Raw genomic sequence first — 18,565 nt, 5'->3', positions numbered from 1 at the left:
GATGCGGCCACCTGTGCACTGATGCGGCCGCATCCCATGTCATGAGATGCGGCCGCGGGTCAAAGTCAGGTAATTTTCCATCCCAGGGACGGCCGTCCGGCCGGCCCTAACGGCGCTAAAACTGAGCGGCCCGGGGGACCGATGCCCCCCTGCCACCTGGGCCTGCCAGTCCGTCCCTGTGTAGCGGGGCCCCAAATTCCTCTTGGTGGCCCTGATTATATTTGTAGTTGTTATAGATCATTATTTCCCAGATTAAAAGAGGGTTTGGAAATTTATCAAGATTAAGAAAACTATAAAGTGATTAAAAAGCATTAAACAATTTGCTGTGTAACTAGGAGTGGTTAAAGTGGAGTTGATAACAGCTACAAGGAAATTCAACTATCACACATCACACATCAACTGCAGTGAGTACACACCCAGGTCTTGTGGGCATTCACTACTAAAATGTTGCTTCAAGAGATTACAGTAACGCTGAAATGTCTGTGTCTGTAGACAAAGAACCATCTTGTTGAGGCCATTTGAGTAAACTTTAAGGCATACCAGTCTCCAGATTACGATCAAATCATTACACAACTAGAGACACATTTGGAGAACTTTTTATCTCTAGTGTCTGATCGCCTGCACGCAAGTTTGACGGCTTTATTTATTGTGGGCGTGTCCATAAGCGCTAAGTATCCTGCCCAGTGTGGCTATTGGATGAGAAAATGATAGAGGGGCGTGTTCTTTAGAACACGGGGCGTGGCCACCACTGACAAGCGGGTGAGTCACTAATCCCGCAGCCGCCGCCCTTACCGGAACCAAGGCGGAGAGAGGAGAGGAATCCCGGAACCAGCGGACACAGCCACAGGGTGAGCCTGGCATCTGTCTGTCTCTTTATATATGATCTAGTACTGACAACTTTGCATTATTTATTTATTTCCCGGTACTCCCCAGCCCAGAACACAGGTTAATATCTGGTATATTGTTTATAATATATAAAATATATAAACTATATATTACCATTGTTCCTGGAGTTATATCTGACTAACTCTTGATTGCTCTTATCCCTTGTACTATACCTACCTTATTGCTATCGCCATTGATGTATCTGCATTGCTCTTATCCTCTGTACTTATTTTACTACTATCCCTTGTGTTACACAAGTTGCACTGAAATCCCCTGTGCTATATCTGTTCCGACGTGCCTGGGCGCCAGGGGTCCCCGTGTTCCGACGTGCCTGGGCGCCAGGGGTCCCCGTGTTCCGACGTGCCTGGGCGCCAGGGGTCCCCGTGTTCCGACGTGCCTGGGCGCCAGGGGTCCCCGTGTTCCGACGTGCCTGGGCGCCAGGGGTCCCCGTGTTCCGACGTGCCTGGGCGCCAGGGGTCCCCGTGTTCCGACGTGCCTGGGCGCCAGGGGTCCCCGTGTTCCGACGTGCCTGGGCGCCAGGGGTCCCCGTGTTCCGACGTGCCTGGACGCCAGGGGTCCCCGTGTTCCGACGTGCCTGGACGCCAGGGTTCCCCTTGTTCCGACGTGCCTGGACGCCAGGGTTCCCCTTGTTCCGACGTGCCTGGACGCCAGGGTTCCCCTTGTTCCGACGTGCCTGGACGCCAGGGTTCCCCTTGTTCCGACGTGCCTGGACGCCAGGGTTCCCCTTGTTCCGACGTGCCTGGACGCCAGGGGTCCCCGTGTTCCGACGTGCCTGGACGCCAGTGGTCCCCGTGTTCCGACGTGCCTGGACGCCAGTGGTCCCCGTGTTCCGACGTGCCTGGACGCCAGGGGTCCCCGTGTTCCGACGTGCCTGGACGCCGGGGTCCCCCGTGTTCCGACGTGCCTGGACGCCGGGGTCCCCCGTGTTCCGGCCTGCCTGGACGCCGGGGTTCCCCGTGTTCCGGCCTGCCTGGACGCCAGGGGTCCCCATGTTCCGCCTACAAAAGTCACTTTCCGTCATCTTACAACCACGTTTTTTAACATTCCTGATAATGTTCTGTCGAGCATGATTCGATTATTATCTGGCATTGCGCTCATCTTGTGGAGTCACATGCAGCGATATCTACCTAGTTTCTTTTGGGTATATTAAAGTATGTGTGGCCAGCTTCAGGCAGTAGGTTTTTAGGTGGTCAATTGGACCAAACTTACCTACCATTTAAATGCCTCATCCTAAATTGCTTTTATTCAGTTCCAGTCAGATTGCATTTTATCATTAGGGATGGAAAATCAGGTTGGCCAGTGAACCTCTCCGGTAGGTGTGAAAGTTCACCCATAAATTAGGTACACAGCCAAATTTCATGGCAAACCAGTCTTATTGGATTAGTGCAGTCCATTTAAATCTAGGCAATTTAGCACTCTGATTTGTATGGCCCGATTCAATTAGATTGCAGTAGGTGTGCCCAGTATTACTCTATTCTTTATCATCATCATCAATTATTTTTATAGTGCCACCAATTCCGCAGCGCTGAACAGGGAATATTTGTCATTCACCATTCACATCAGTCCCAGCCCCATTGGAGTTTGCAGTCTAAATTCACTCCAGTAAGGCACATTGTACTGGAGTTGAAAAAGAAAAGAGAAAGTACAGTACTTTTGATATAAGCATTTAAATTTGAAACTTATCAAAATTTAGTTAATTATTTTTCTGACCAAACAATTTATCTCCCTCTGCACCAGATAAAAAATAATTTCCCTGTGCCCCAACAAATATTGAAAGGTTCCCAGCGGGCCGGTGGCTGATGAGCCCATTCTGTGATGTTTGCCTGTTCTCGCCTGTCTCTTCCATGTGTTTCACTCTTAAGCTGGGTACAGACTTATGCAATTATCATGCAGTCCTATGATAAACAACCCAACCGTTTGGTCAGATATTGCAAGAGTGTGTAAGCTTCCACAATTATGTTTTATCGTACCGGAACACATCTCCTCTGTTGATTTGATTTTCTAAACTTCCTAAATGATGGTTATGAGAGATGAAGATCAACAGGACTCAGTCGTTGGTAAAATTGTTTCTGAAATTGCATTTGACATAAGATTGCATAGTTGTGTACCCAGCTTTACACCTGTCCATCTACAGATGTAGACTAACCAGTTCCTCTATATCTTGCAATGTACGTGGGAGTGTTTTGCTTCTGGGGTAGAAGAGGCAAGTTTGTGACATTGTGTAGAGGATATCTGTCAGGGAGTGGTCACACTTCTGCATTCCTCACAAACTAGCAGAACAAGTATATATCTACACTGTACATTTATTGTGCATAGTCATGTTTCATTAGCCTGTCTGCATAGAGATCGATTCCTGCTTGCATCCCCCTTCCAGCCTGGTAATATATCGGTGTGTGTTAACTGTCTCAATGCAGCTTTCAGCCCTGTGTTTTCATTAATCTCTTGTTATTATGTAGACATCTGTTCATGTGTACTCTAACCCTGCCTTATTACTTGTGTAACTGGTTCCTCCGGCAACAAATTTGACTATAATATCATGTCCTGAGGCCGGGTGGGGCAGTTCAGAAGAGCTGTACTCTGTCAATGCAAAGTGTATCTAAATCAATTGTTTTGCATGGAAAGGACAGCAGAGCCAGGTGGTGTTTGTTTGATTACCTCCTAATAATCTTCTTTGTGTGCTCTCTTCTAAATGATGAGTTTCTACGGCATTGTTGGGGCACTGCTGCTTTCCCTGTCCGTGTATAGGACTTACTCTCTTAACTCTCTCTGCCATGTAGTTGATTGTGAGCTAGCAGCATGCATCTGTTCTGTGTTTGCGGAGGAATGATTGATTTGTGAGACGCAGGCTGATCCTTGGAGGGTTTTCATGCAGGGGGAGGATCCTGAGTCCTGTCATTCAGACACAATGTGGTATGTGATAGAAAAGTGTCAATTAGGAGACCTAAAAAGAACATCAGGCTTTTGAACCTTGTGACAAGGTCCCGGGTCTGCTCTGCAGTAGTCTCCATGTGACCTGACTCTGTTCTTTACATTTCCAGGTAGAGTGCAGACATGTTCCTTATAAATCGATATGGTGGTGGAGGTGGTGGCGGCGGCGGCTTCGGTGGTTTCAATGCCGGAGGAATCTTTGGAGGAATTATGAATGCTATCGGGTAAGCAAACACACGTTGAACATTTTAAAATAGCATGAATTTGTCAAACGCGTCGTGCTGGCAAAGCCTGTGTTTCTTAAGGTGCCCATATATGTTGGGGTTTTGATGGTCCGTTGAGCTCTCTGGTGTATAATATGATATTTTGAATTTGTTTTTAATTTTATTTAAACCAGCTTCCTGTCAGTGCTGCATATACTATTTCTCTGGGTAGAGGTCACTAAATCCATAGATGCCAAATGGCTCTTTATAGTTTGTTAGTGTCAAAGAGCTGGATTCATTAAGTAATGTGCAAAACGTAGGTATTGTGTGTTGTATTTTTTTTTTTTTTTAAAAACCAACAAAAAACGAAACTGCGGGTTTGAAAAAGTGGAGATGTTGCCTATAGCAACCAATCAGATTCCAGCTGTCATTTAATTAGTGCATTCTACAAAATGACAGCTAGAATCTGGTTGCCGTAGGCAACATCTCCACTTTTTCAAACCCGCAGGTTTAATAAATCTAGCCCAAGGTGCGCTCTGCATATATGACACTTGCCACATCACACTGCAGGATATGGAGAATACATATGTTGAATATAAAGTCCCAGCAGAATGCACAGGAAAAAAACCCACTTATCACCTGGTAATACTAAAGTCATCAGTGAAAAAACATAAAAAAAATAAAACATTTTTTTATTTTTTATTTTAAATGTTTTTTCAATGAAATACATTTATGATGTTAGTGTCTACTGTACATAAAATTAATTTGTATAGTTGCTCTTTATTGCAAACCCATGTTCTAGCAGTGCATACATGACAGTCATCACTATTACTCGGCACTTACACCTGAGCTTTAACTGGTGAAAATGATACAACTGAAAAGCATGTACCTGAGAGATGACCAAAGCTTGAATTGCGCTCGAGCTTGGCATGCCCTTACTGTACATTGACTATGTGCATATGCCCCTTCTCCTCCCTGTTCTGCCCATGAAATTGTAGACTGTCTGTGGTGTCCTTCTTTACGTTCGAAGATAAATTGTATACACTTGTGTACACTGGCGTATAATCCGTTTCTGAGTGTGTGCATGCGGCACATATCGGCATTTAAGTTCCTTAATGAATCGGGCCCATTGGAAACTTCCCTCGTGACAAATATCTTAAATATCAAGTATGATCACCCTGTGAACTTTCTAAAAACTTTTGCACGTTCATTTGTGAATGATTCAAACACCTGGCAATTTAGCTTTTAGTCCTCTGTAACTGTACAATGTTGAAACTGATGGTTTGCATTTTCACATCTGTACACTTGTTCTTGCTAGTTTAGTAATTAGTTTAGAGAACGAGATGCCCAATTCAGAATCAATGGGTGCTTTAAAAGTGTTTAGGGAATAGACTTCTCAGTGGGGTTGAGCCTGTTGGATGCTCCCTTAGAATATCCAGTCACCAGAGCTTAAATGAGAGATCCTTAATCTCTCTGGTGAACAGGATTGTTCGAACACAATGTCCATTTCCAGAACGCTTGACGGACTACAGCATCACAGTGCCAGACTAAATGGACCACAAGTGATAACCAGGGATTCTGTGTGATGTGCCATGGCGCGGCCCTTGAACAATTGCACGGGCACTCTGAGGCAATGCAACATTGTAGTTTTTTATTTTTCTCGGACCCCGTAGAGTTGCACAAATAAAATCTGTGATGTTGGGATACAGTAGCACCCGGAAATACACGCAGCCCGAACATTACGATGATTTTCGCCGCCACATCCCGCAGAACTGATTTCTTCCCCTTTGCAATAGGCATTGAATGTGACTGGTATTTTCATGAAATTAAACAAAATTAATTGTGATTGTATTTACACAACCGGCTACAGAATCCATCAATTAACACTTGCTTATATTGCCCATGTTGGGGTTATATAAGCAAATGTTCATTGATGGATTGTGTAACATTCTATGTAAGCAAAATACACCTGCACTTGACTGGTAGAAGCTGATTGGCTGCTGGGGGTTGCAGCACATTTTTGGTATTGGGCTCTACTACCGTTTCATAACAAAATGATGAACAAAAAATACAAACCTTTTTTTTTTTTTCAGCAGAAAGAGATGTTATTACATGTGAGAATAATCTGTATTCTTCTATGCTTTTCTTTTCAGCGATGCTGCTTCAAATTACAACCCACAACCTCCGGTGAGAGTATACTATGTTATTATAAATCACTGTAAGCCATGGCCTCTTAAACGTCCCTTTTGTCCCACAAGAGGGCCACCCCTTACTGCCAGGTCACCAGTTATGGTTTACTGGTCTATCAAGGGTTAAGATGCCACCATCTAATCACAGGCAGACTTACTACATAGACTGCGTGCAAGTGCTGTGGTCACTCTGTGACCTCATATAGTTGGGAGGGGTCAGCGGTACATGGGCACCTGTCGTCTCCCATTTCTTTAAGGTGATTTCTGCCACAATATGGCTACGTATACATAGTTTTAATCTTGTTGTGCCTTATCTTGGATTCCCTCCCGTAGACGGAAGAGTAGCTCCAACGTAACTTCAGACTAACATAGATGCAAACTTTTTTTCTATTTTTGTTCTTTTGTGTTGTAACCTATATTACGTGAAAACGTTTCTCAACCCTGTGGGAAAATTGCTGCCTGTTTACAATGATTTCTATGGTGCATTCACCCCCCTCTCATCCTTCCTCTGCTCACTGACTGATTAGTGTATCATAGGCTGGGCAGATTAAAACCACTCTTGTGCACTCATCCTAATATTAACCTCATTTTAACTGTAAGATTATTCCACGCCTGCCCGGTCTCCTCTATCCTGAACCAGCATCACACCACCTACCTTCACTGCTTAATTCTCCCCCTCTCTCCCTCTCCAGCCCGCAAGGAGTCATGTTGCGAACATTGAAGCAAATGAAAGTGAGGAGAATCGACAGTTCCGTCGTCTCTTTAGCCAGCTGGCAGGAGAAGTGAGTAATAGCCGTATTCCTTCTGTTTTGAACAGGTTTCTGATGTTGGTGTTTAAGAGATCTAGGTAGCGCACAGCTTTGATTTCAGCTTTTTACCCGGAATGTCTGTTTCAGTGTCTTGTCTGTGTTCATAGGACATGGAAGTCAGTCCGACTGAGCTGATGGGAATTCTCAATAAAGTCATTGCTAGACGTGAGTATCCCCAGAAACCGTGCAATGTAGTATTTACATTTCTATCTTTCTATAATTCTACTTACAATATATTTTTATACATGCAAGTGGAATATCTAGTTCTGTGGCTTTACGTATGTAAAATGTCCCCATGGACTCCAAATTATACAGTGCCTCCCCCCCCCCCCCCCTCCCCTATCCAGTGGCCAAAAATGAGTGTTAATTTTTACCATACTATAATCATCATCTATTTATATAGTGCCACTAATTCCGCTGCGCTGTACAGAGAACTCTTTCACATCGGTCCTTGCCCCATTGGAGCTTACAGTCTAAATTCCCTAACATAAATACACACACAGGCACATTCATTTTGATAGCAGCCAATCAACCTACTACTATGTTTTTGGCGTGTGGGAGGAAACCCACGCAAGCACAGGGAGAACATACAAACTCCACACAGATAAGGCCATGGTCGGGAATCAAACTCCTGACTCCAGTGCTGTGAGGCAGAAGTGATAACCACTAGGCCACTGTGCTGCCATACTACTGGTAAAAAATGCGCAGCCAATTGAATGTGCCCCTTTGTGCCACACACCTCTGTGATGTTACTAGTTTATGGGATAGACAGCCGATTCACTAGTGATGTTTGGGTTATCATACAAAATGGGCGCCTGCACTGTGTGTAGGTGACGTGGATGCTTATCATTAACTTAGTTGGTAAAAACATGTACTGGAGGGAACTCACTGTAGTATTGATAACACCAGAGAATGCTATGGATATACCCTTCTCTCCATGATGTCCTATCGCCTTTGCTTTTTTCAGTTTCTCCCAAGTGACCCTGTTTTTCGGGGTGGTGTTTGTTATAATCTCTCTGTGTTTTTCCTTACAGACCAGGACCTGAAGACGGACGGCTTCAGCATTGAATCATGTCGCAGTATGGTGGCAGTGATGGATGTATCTTTTGGGGATTAGATTAGACGGTGTCTGTAGACGCTGCTTTTAGTGGCTAACTATCTATTTGTTTTGTAGGAGCACCTTTCAGCAGATCCCTAAAATGTTTGTGCTACCAGATTTCTTTTATATGCAGAGTCCTCACCAAAACAGTTTGCCCTTTTTGAATAGAAAGCGTCAACAATTCAAACTCAATAAAGGCTCAGGAACGATTACACCCCAAACTTAAATTTCAAGTATTAATGTGTTTTGTTTTTTCTTTTTGTTTATTTTTTATGTTTTTTTTTTTTTTTGTTTTTTTTACTCTGGCTCTATAGATGTTGTGGTAGTTTAACGCCATGTTGCGCGTACCAATAGTTAGGGGATACATATATCTTTGAGAGCGGGAGTAGAGTCATTGGGGCATATTCAATTGTCGGCGGAAACGCTGAGAATCTTGCGCTCTGCTCCACTATTACCGTTGTTGCGTTAATAGTGCGCGAAAAAACTTTATTACAGTAGTTTTCTCGCTGGATTTCAGCTCGCAGCTCCCTGAGCCGCGAGCTGAAATCCATCCAACTATTACCGTAATAATGGTAGTAGTTTTAACGCAGCGGGGAATCCGGACAATTGAATATGCCCCATAGGAGCGTGATTTTTAATTTTCAAATATTGCACAGGGGAAAATAAAATGTGCTTTGACACGAACTCAAATCTGAGTGTAATTGCCGTGTTTTTTTCCTGCTTGCTCTTTCTACCCCTTTAGTAAATGTATCCCATTCATGCCGGTTCTTTGCAAGACGCTTTTTGGTGGCTATTAAAGGAGTCGTTTGTCTGTACACATAGTAGATAAACCCAGTTCTTGCCGTCTTTATGCCTTAACGCCGCCGTGCAGAGTGACAGTACCGGCAAATTGGGCTTTGAGGAATTTAAGTACTTGTGGAATAACATCAAGAAGTGGCAGGTAAGTGATCCACATTCTGTTCGGGGCTTTCACACTCTGAACAGTTTGTACGTTACCTAGAGTGTTTGTGGTCAGCCTTCTAGTTTACATATATATATTATATTTGTTTTTCAGGCTTCATACAAGAGATATGACGCTGACCGCTCAGGGACAATAGGACGCAATGAGCTGCCTCCGGCTTTTCAAGCAGCCGGTAAGTATGAGTCGATGGAACGTCCTAAAATATGCTCCTCAGTAATTCACAACAGATTACTATTAAATGTCGTTTGGCATTATTTAAAGTGATGTGATGTTAACAATAACTTACGGGAAAGAATGTGTCATTGTGCATAGTGCGTTCATGTCTAGCAAAGCCAGTGCCCCCCCCCCCCCCCCTTCTCCGTTCACCTGTTTACCACTGTTTTGGCTGACACTAACTTCTATGTGGTTGTATGAGTGCAATCCTGCAGTGGAATGGAGAAGAGAGGAGACCAACTTATCGCAGTGACTTATATACAGTCACAGTTCATAAAGCTTTTGCAGCAGTGTCTTCTGGGTAAAATTGGTCCTGATCCAGGAGTGGTGGGGGGGGGGGGGGGGGGGGGCTAGTGTGTGATTGACAGGCAGCTGTAAGAAAGCTGGAAATGGGTAAATTTTTCCGATTTGATAAGACCAAGGGAAGCTGAGAACAGAGGGTAAGAACAACCATTTAACCCCTATTGGACGTCTTGCTCATCATGCCAATGCTACCCACTAGTCCTTCTCGTTTTTGGTCCCAGGATTTCAACTAAACGGGGAGCTGTACCAGATGATCATCCGTCGTTACTCTGACGAGAACGGAGAAATGGACTTTGATAACTATATCTGCTGTCTGGTCCGGCTGGACGCCATGTTCCGTAAGTGAAACTCCACCAAAACACCCTTTTTATCTGTGTAGTTGTGCAAAAACACACTCTTTATTTATTAAATATTAATTATTATTTATTTTTATAATTCAAATGCAGTATTTTAGCATGGAGCTTATTGCCGATAATCTGGTGTCTCTGAATATTTGCCAATTTATTATTTTTGTTAATACGTGTTTTTATGTAATATTTTATTCCACTACAAGAGCTCTGCAATTTAGGAAAACTGATTTATGTTGTCACTTTCCAGTAAAGATTAAGAATAGGAAAAAAATAAGCACCTGTAGTTTTTTTTAATTGTCCTCAATATTTTTTACATAAGATATAGATATATTAATAAAACCATTCAGTCACTGCATCCACATCTATCTTTCTGCACTCATTGCTTATATGCTATTCATTTAGATTGCAAGCTCTTCAGACAGGGTTTTACTCGCATGTAATATTTCTCACTATTAACTGTGCAGTTGTGTTTTCCAGGCGCTTTTAAAGCTTTGGATAAGGACGGAGATGGAAATATAAAAGTTACAATCCAAGAGGTGAGAGATTGGCAGCTTATAATATGATTGATGCTGCGGCGATATTGCTGGACTCTGCCAGCGGAGGCCACGTTCTCACTCTCTGTCTCTGTCTTGCAGTGGCTGCAGCTGACTATGTATTCCTGAGCGGGTAACGGATCTGCCTTGTGGAGCTGTGAAAACCTATCCTCCTCCTCCTCTCCTTGCTGTATACAGGCCTGGGTTTTATACACTCTACTGAGAACAGCGCCCCCTACCTTTCTAGCCTTTAGTAGACAAGATATTTTACACTTTAATATTGGACATTTGAGGCTGGCACAATTTTCTGTGTGATGCTTTTTTTTTTTGCTTTCATATATGCTCTGTAATGTCAAGCGAATGATATTAAATCCAACATATACAACCGTTTTCATGCTTTATTTGGGTTTAAACTTAATTTGTGTTTTTGTTCAAGAAAACGTGAAGATGAAGAAAACAAATCAATCTAAACGTTGACATGTCATTTTGTCCTCCGCTCCATTTACACAGGAAATTCTTCATCTGTTGTAATCTGGATGTCGAAATATCGCAGAGAGTCCATCCAATGCCTCTTGTTGTGGACAAAAGTAGTATAGAGCAAGATAGCTTGTTGCCTATGTCGTTCACATGGTTTGTGTGTGTAAAATATATATTATATTCAAGAATGATGGCACCTTTGTGACTTTTGTTAAATCTAAAATTCTGACCCAGGTCTGCCTGTGGTGTCAAGTATATCTGGAAGCGCTTCAATCAGCTGGAGAGAATTGACACAGACCAAGTTCTGTATACAAGGAATATTCTCTAGTTTATTGATACAAAGATACAGGTTTTTATAGGCTACTGAATAAATGAATCCTACGTCATATGCATACAATAGTTTATACCACTAGTTTATGAGAAGCGCTACTGATTAACTTTCTCACGTATTCTTGAGGTGTTTACTTTTCTCCCCCTTCTAAGGACAGATGAGCCTATTATTTCTTATCTCAAGGGGAGTTGGAGATATGCTATGTGCAACACCATGGATACAGCTCCCATACTACCAGCTGGATATGAAGCTCATTATTGTTTTCATAACTGGTTACATTCTTCAGGTGTTCTCTATTAGTTCAACTTCAAGGCCATAGGCTCACATATTGCAAAACTGCAAGTTAACAGAAAAATGAATAATCTCTTCTAGCAAATAATATTTCTATACAAGTTACAATAAAATGGCTGAACAAAGGCCTTATGAGGCCTTAACAAAAAATCATATTTAACATTTCCCATCTTTTATTCAATTTTCGACCCTTTCTCCTCCTACCTACCTAATCCTATCTATAGAACCACATTCTTAATAAGCAGGTACTTATACACATGTAGGAGGCCACATGCATAGAGTTGGTCCCCTTAGGAATCTGTCAACTCATCCCCCACTAATAAGCCTGTGATCCTCCCTGTCCTAACTTGATTTATGAGGAGATGCATTTTGGCAAATGTCCATGTCTAGAAAAGATGGTTTCTTAGAAGATGGTTTCTTAAAAGATGGTTTCTTAAAAGATAGTTAATGAGTCTATAGTAGTTCTGCAGGCCTTGCATGTCCTTTGTACAATCTTTAGTAGTTTCTTGTTGCAAACTCTGCAGTTCTTTGGCTTTGCTAGTCCAAATAATTCATGACACTCATAGTCTGGTCAGGTTTCAGAAGTAATTTCTGTGATCATCAGAGGTTCGGAATTTTCAGTGGTTCCCTTTTTGGAGAGACAACAATCAAGTGTCAGTAACTTCTTAATCAGCCATATATTTAGTTTCATTATCACCTATACGATCAACAGGATTGCTAAACCATTTGCTACTAATGCCAATATTTCCAATATCCAACATGAATCATTACTGACAACTTTACCAATGAGGTTATGCATCTGCACAAAGACATTTTTTAGAGTTTACTCTACTATGAGTGCAAATTGTTGAGCACTCCTTCCCATATGTTTCTCACAGTGGCATAGGCAATATGTCACTTAACTGTCTGTTTCATACTGGGTTAGGGAGGCCTTAATCCCTACTTCAGTCACAATTATTCTGGCAAGACATATCAATACAATGAGACAGTCATTTCTATTTATCAGAACAAGACTCCCCTGATTTGAAGACTTTGCAGTGTTATGCGTGAATCCAGGTGTCTCTTTCCTGTACTTTCACTGCCATGGGAGTCGTCAACAGGACTTGTTAAGGACCCTTGTATCTGGGTTCAAGACTTCTCCTGATGTGCTTTCTCACGACCACCCAGCCCCCCAGGGTGCAGTTTATGGGTACCTGTATCAAAATTAGGGTTTGCAATGGAGGAGAATATTTGACCATGTATTTCAGTTAGTTGTTTCTATAATAAGGCAACATAATTCAACAAATCACTATATACATGGTGTAGTTGCTATGGAAAATAACAGCCTGTTCTGTTTGCTGTGCCAAACAATATCTCATATGGTGTTAAACCTGTGTCTTTCCTAGCAGTATTTTTTACTGAGTGCAGGTAAACATGAGATCCATGGCAGACCTGTTTCAGCCATTATTTTCTGCATTTTCAATTTCAGTGTACCATTAAGGCGCTCCATACATCCTGAACTTTGGGATCTGTAGGGGGTGTGATAGTTTCTGGAATCCTTGCCCCGTAAAGTGTATCCCTCTGTCACTTACAATGACCTCTGGTACACCATATCATCAGATTACCTCATTCGCAATTTTCTTGGCTAATGCTTTAGCATTTGCTTTTCTATACAGCCATGTCTCCAGCCAGTGACTAAAGAAGTTGACACAGACAAGCACATTCTCAAAGCCCGAGCATTTGGGAAGTTATAAAGTCTATCTGTATCCTCTTATAGGGATATTATGTCTGGGGTGTGCTTTTCCATAGGACAGACTTACTCGGGTTACTTTGTGCACAGACTAGGCATTCTGCCACTAACGACTGTGCTGCTTGGGCGAACCCTGGTACTATCCATAAGCTGCTAGTGAGTACAACCATAGCATCTTTTCCCAGATGCACTTTCTCGTGTGCTATATTGGCCATAATGGGATAAACTACCTTTGGCAGACACAAACGCTGACCTTTACACCACTCCTTGCACTTCTAGTGCTCCATGTATTGCCCAAGTCTTTTTCTTATTTTCTGTTGCTTGTCTTTCCATAAGTTGGAGTGTGCTCTGGTCAAACAGGGGTCAGGGGGTCACCATGTAAATAGACTCCCCTTGGGGTACTGGGGCTATGGCGGCTTCTCGTGCGGCCTGGTCTATTTCACTTAGCTTCGGGGGTAGTATCTCTGTGTGTGTCTTCATCTTCATCACTGTTTGGAGGACAGCTGGAATGCAGTGAACAGTGCCCTGGTATGTTCATCATATTGACTGGTTTGCTTGCTGAACCCATAAGGTCCCTACTTTTCCATACAGGGCCATAATCATGCGCAATTACAAATGCATAACTTGAATCAGTGTAAATATTTACTCTTTGTCCTTTTGCATATATGCATGCAAGTGTCAGGGCCTTTAGTTCAGCTTCTTGTGCTGACATGTGACTCGGTAGAGTCTGTTGAATCACTATTTCTGTGTGTGTGGTTACAGCACACCCTGTATACGGGACAGGATCTATGTGATAGTGTGAACCATCTACAAAAAGAGTGATGTCTGCATCTGGTAATGGTTTATCTTTAATGTGAGATAAAACCAGAGATTCTTGTTTCATTAGTTCTATGCAATCATGTTCAGAAAAATTTTGTTTGCATTTTTTTTTTTTTTTTTCCTTTCTTTCTGTTCAAGCTGGAATGGAATTCCCCCAAATCCCTAGGGTAACCCCAATATATACAGGTACTTCTCCCATCTTTTGAAACTTGCTGCAATAAGGCAGCAGGATTCAACATTGTGCACTGCTTAAGTGTAACGTTACTGGGAGTAAGCAGTGCTACTTCATTAGGATAGGCTTCAGTAAGGAGCATGTGGAATCCAAGGAAAAGGTTCTTGGTTTCTGAGTTCCACAAAGTTTACACTCATTAGATGGAGTGTACAGTACAACGGTTAAGACAGATGTGGTAACTTTAATTCTTCTGGAAGAGAAACACTTAGCTTAAATAACCTGTTAATAAGCCACATCATCAGTTCTATTAGTGTATATAATAATGTGTTGGGCCACAATACTCACAAACACATTCCTGCATTGGGTGTAAACCCCTGTAGTCATGGGTTGCTCTTTTCTTTATTTGGTTCGGTTAAACTTTCATATTAGAATTTTCTAATTATGTATAATGATCTATACATTACTATGGGCCTGAGTCTGGTTCTTCCAAACTTGGCTTTCCTTTCTAGTCTAGTACACATCTACAGCGCACAGCAAAGGAAAATAACGTGCAATCTATATTCCTCCTGCTAATATCAATGAACTCCCCTCTCTGGTCTCCCTTGGACCTTTAAAAAACTTAAAATACAGTTTACTCAGATTCCCCTTGTCTGAAGGTCTTAACATATATCTGTGAACATGAGAGGCTCTGGGGCCTCTTGTGCTTCCTTTTTTTTTTTTTTTTTGTCTTCTAATAAAAAGGAAAGGGAGGAAGAAAATACACAGTGCGCTCGGCAAGTGTTATATGTCACTCATTTCACAATAGGAGGGAATGTCCTTTGTGCTGTATATCTTCATACTTAGTAAATCTGGCCGGTAACAAATGTTTTGCTTGTGCTTGGTTTCTGTCACAACGTACGATACCGTTAAGGTAACTGGGTGTCCTAGCACAATATCTATACTCTTTTCAAGCACTAAAGCAGAGTAGTATGCAAGTGACCTTAGCTTGCGACCATGTATTTGTGTCAGTACTCCTTGTACATGTGCACTGACTTCATAACAAAATAATGTGAAAGGCTTGTCATAATCTGGCAAAGCCAGTGCTGGCGCTGAAGTTATTTCAGCTTAAAATTGGTTAAACATTTGGTTCTGCTCAGAGGAGAGTATAAATGGCTTGCTATGATCCAGAAGTGCTAATGCAGGAGCACATACAATTGCTCTTAAAGTCTTCAATCTTTTTCATTTCTGTAAAAATATAGAATTCCCATCAATGCATTACCATACCCACAATAAAAAGAATTATTTACAGTATATGACAATTATAGCACAGTAAATAAGGGCAGTAAATGTCTTTACAAACACTGATTTACTCAAAACTGTAATGAGGATACAAATAAAAACCTTTTGCTTTCTGCACATACAGAAAAACCACCTAGTTCATGCATTTGCTATGCGAATAGCACATAAACTCTAATATCTCTTCCAAAACAAGGTAATCATTACTCAGAAGAGTTTACGTTATTTAAATCCTTCATTAGTTTATACTTATGTTTGTTGTGGTGCAAAGATGGTGCATTGGAAGTTAAATCAATGCAATCTGGATTGCCTAATGGGTCTTTGCAGCTGGAGACCTGTGAATAAAAAAACTTTTGCATAGAGATTAACATTTATTTACTAGGAATTACTGTAACTGTAACATGCGTGTATACTGTTATCAGGTAACCAGTGAACAGCTGCTAAAAGCTTAACTGTGACGCTATGCGTTCCATGCCTTGATTTCCTCAAAGGGGCAGTCCCTAATTTCACAAATAGAGAATGTCAAAGTGACGAGACCTGGGCGAGTGTTCAAAGCCACTCCTTTCTTATCATCTCTTAGTACAGCCCTTTTAAATGACACTAATTAAATTTCCGGGTTTAGAAACATTCAATCTGGAATCTTGGTTCCAAGTATTCAACCATTTTAAAAGCAGCACTGTCTCATAAATCAGAGTACTCTCGTTAGACACAATACATTGTGTCTGTAAATCATTCAACATTTTCTCAACAAAATCTCTCTCCCGTGACCAAATATTCACACATATTTCTAGATTCTGTGATTTTCGTGTTCAAAGTAAAAATATATTCACTTAAGTCTCGCTCACAGACGACATTTTATCTCGTAACATTTCTTTAAAGGCATAACAAACCCTCCTGATTTCTGAGAACATTCATCAGCGCCATTTTAACACAGATAAAAACAGCATGTAAGCTCACTCCCACAATTCTCAACTTCATTAAAGAGAAAGCTATATTTCTGAACTTCAGAAACAAAATTATTTTGTTCAAATACAGAAACGGCTTGTTGGATCCCAGCCAGCTTTGTTCTGACACTAGTACTTATAGTGATAATGTACATTATTTACAATCTTGTCCGTGCAATCGGACCAAACATTTTAAAACTTCTTTTGTATCTTTTTAAAAGCTTATCATTAAGCAATGAATGTACAACTTTTTCAACCTTGAAACATGTCTCTTGTAAAAAAACGGACAAGACAGACAAACATTGTGATTTAAAGTAAATCAAACATCTCCCTTATAGAGCACTAAGACAGAGAACAAACAATGTGAATTATCACGGATCTCTCTCACACGCAGTAAGACGGAGACAAAACTCACATACAGAGAAAGAAAACTTAACTGACATCTTCCAGCCTACTGCTGTGGAACTACAAGTCCCAGCATTACACTAAATACAAGTTAGCTTCAACATGTTATCATCAATCAGCACTCCGGACACATTTTTTTAATTTTACATACATTGTCAAAAAACAGAGTGCTTCTTATCTCAACACACTGAAATCATTTACACAGAATAAGGGAGGGGCACATTTCACTTATTCAGCTGCACAGGATCAAACATACATTTATAATATACAACCTACTTGATTCATTATTCAGCTTCCGATGCATTTAGCATATCCACATATATTTCGACTTTTCAGATCTCTTAACTTTCCTGTGCCACCTCAAACAATCTCTTGGGGTTTGATCTCAATACCCCTTTGTTCTTGTCACATTACCACTTGCAACACCTTTGTTTCTCCATCCACACATATCTTTGGTTATCCCCGCTTTCTTGAAAAATTCCCTGCAGACCTTCTACTCCCCCATTTCCTTAAGTCTTTGTGCACCATATCTATGAGGGAGCTGCTGTCATTTGTTTACTATCTATATTACTCGTATTGACAGTATTCTGTTGAGTCCAAATCGGGACTCTTATCTAGTTTCTGTGGGTTGTCCTTGCACTGGACGTCCCGTTCTGTGGACTCCTTGTACTGGATGTCCGTGCTAAATAGCTTCTTTGACAGTATCTGGGACGAAGGTCTTTTGGAAATCTCTCTTACACAATTTGGGCAGATTACAGAATCTCCCTTCTTTGATATACCTCTGGGGATGGTGTCTAAAATGTTCACTCAATGTTCAAAACAATAACTCTCTAAATCCCTCTATTCCATTACATGCTTCTTTGATCAATGTCTTATGTGACTTTTATGCTTTATACATCATACATAGGTACAAACACATGCACTCAAAATTCAATCATCTTTCAAAAATCTAATCAACAATACAATTACAGTAAACAAATTGGGTTAATACTGTATTATATTAATCAGATGATACTTGAGACTCACAAATTCGCGTGTCAGGTGCCTCAGACAGACATGAGGTGACCCAGACTAGGAAGACCAACGAGTAGAAATCTACTGACCGCGGATGTTGGGGTTCAATGTGCTGGGAAACCTCCGTTGTCTGTCTTGTAGCCTGCTGGACAGCGAATCTCGGTGGGACCTCCAAGTTGTTAAATCTAAAATTCTGACCCAGGTCTGCCTGTGGTGTCAAGTATATCTGGAAGCGCTTCAATCAGCTGGAGAGAATTGACACAGACCAAGTTCTGTATACAAGGAATATTCTCTAGTTTATTGATACAAAGATACAGGTTTTTATAGGCTACTGAATAAATGAATCCTACGTCATATGCATACAATAGTTTATACCACTAGTTTATGAGAAGCGCTACTGATTAACTTTCTCACGTATTCTTGAGGTGTTTACTTTTCTCCCCCTTCTAAGGACAGATGAGCCTATTATTTCTTATCTCAAGGGGAGTTGGAGATATGCTATGTGCAACACCATGGATACAGCTCCCATACTACCAGCTGGATATGAAGCTCATTATTGTTTTCATAACTGGTTACATTCTTCAGGTGTTCTCTATTAGTTCAACTTCAAGGCC

The 18,565-nt window shown here is 41.5% G+C and overlaps 1 protein-coding gene and 1 long non-coding RNA gene across 3 annotated transcripts; one reads left to right on the top strand and one right to left on the bottom strand.

Annotated features, from left to right (window-relative positions):
- The first annotated feature begins 739 nt into the window (after positions 1-739).
- On the top strand, positions 740-10,881 carry CAPNS1 (calpain small subunit 1). 2 transcript variants are annotated; one of them, XM_075186780.1, is made up of 11 exons: positions 740-841; positions 3,944-4,058; positions 6,191-6,224; positions 6,919-7,008; positions 7,143-7,200; positions 8,070-8,134; positions 9,006-9,074; positions 9,189-9,267; positions 9,833-9,949; positions 10,439-10,497; positions 10,597-10,881. In XM_075186780.1, exons 2-11 carry the CDS (start codon positions 3,958-3,960, stop codon positions 10,621-10,623), a joined length of 699 nt encoding a protein of 232 aa, XP_075042881.1. In that variant the 5' UTR covers positions 740-841; positions 3,944-3,957; the 3' UTR covers positions 10,624-10,881. The 2 variants fall into 2 exon arrangements, with proteins under 2 accessions (XP_075042881.1, XP_075042882.1); XM_075186781.1 differs by having other exon boundaries at positions 745-848; positions 3,945-4,058.
- A 399-nt stretch (positions 10,882-11,280) lies between these two features.
- On the bottom strand, positions 11,281-18,127 carry LOC142102131 (uncharacterized). Its single transcript, XR_012679215.1, has 3 exons — positions 17,214-18,127; positions 15,293-15,923; positions 11,281-14,577 (listed from the first exon to the last, which is right to left on the bottom strand). It is a non-coding gene; the product is annotated as an uncharacterized LOC142102131 (long non-coding RNA).
- Positions 18,128-18,565: the final 438 nt, after the last annotated feature.

This window comes from Mixophyes fleayi, chromosome 9 (genome assembly GCF_038048845.1).
Source record: "Mixophyes fleayi isolate aMixFle1 chromosome 9, aMixFle1.hap1, whole genome shotgun sequence".
NCBI lineage: Eukaryota > Metazoa > Chordata > Amphibia > Anura > Limnodynastidae > Mixophyes > Mixophyes fleayi.
Note: the sequence above shows the minus strand (reverse complement) of the source record. Positions and strands in the feature narration are given on the sequence as shown.

What these genes read in the sequence shown, in the direction of transcription:
- CAPNS1 (XM_075186780.1), top strand. Translation starts at nt 3,958, where the DNA reads ATGTTCCTTATAAATCGATATGGTGGTGGAGGTGGTGGCGGCGGCGGC. An exon ending in GGAATTATGAATGCTATCGG is followed by an intron (nt 4,059 to 6,190) that starts GTAAGCAAACAC and finishes TTTTCTTTTCAG; the next exon opens with CGATGCTGCTTCAAATTACA. An exon ending in TAAAAGTTACAATCCAAGAG is followed by an intron (nt 10,498 to 10,596) that starts GTGAGAGATTGG and finishes TCTGTCTTGCAG; the next exon opens with TGGCTGCAGCTGACTATGTA.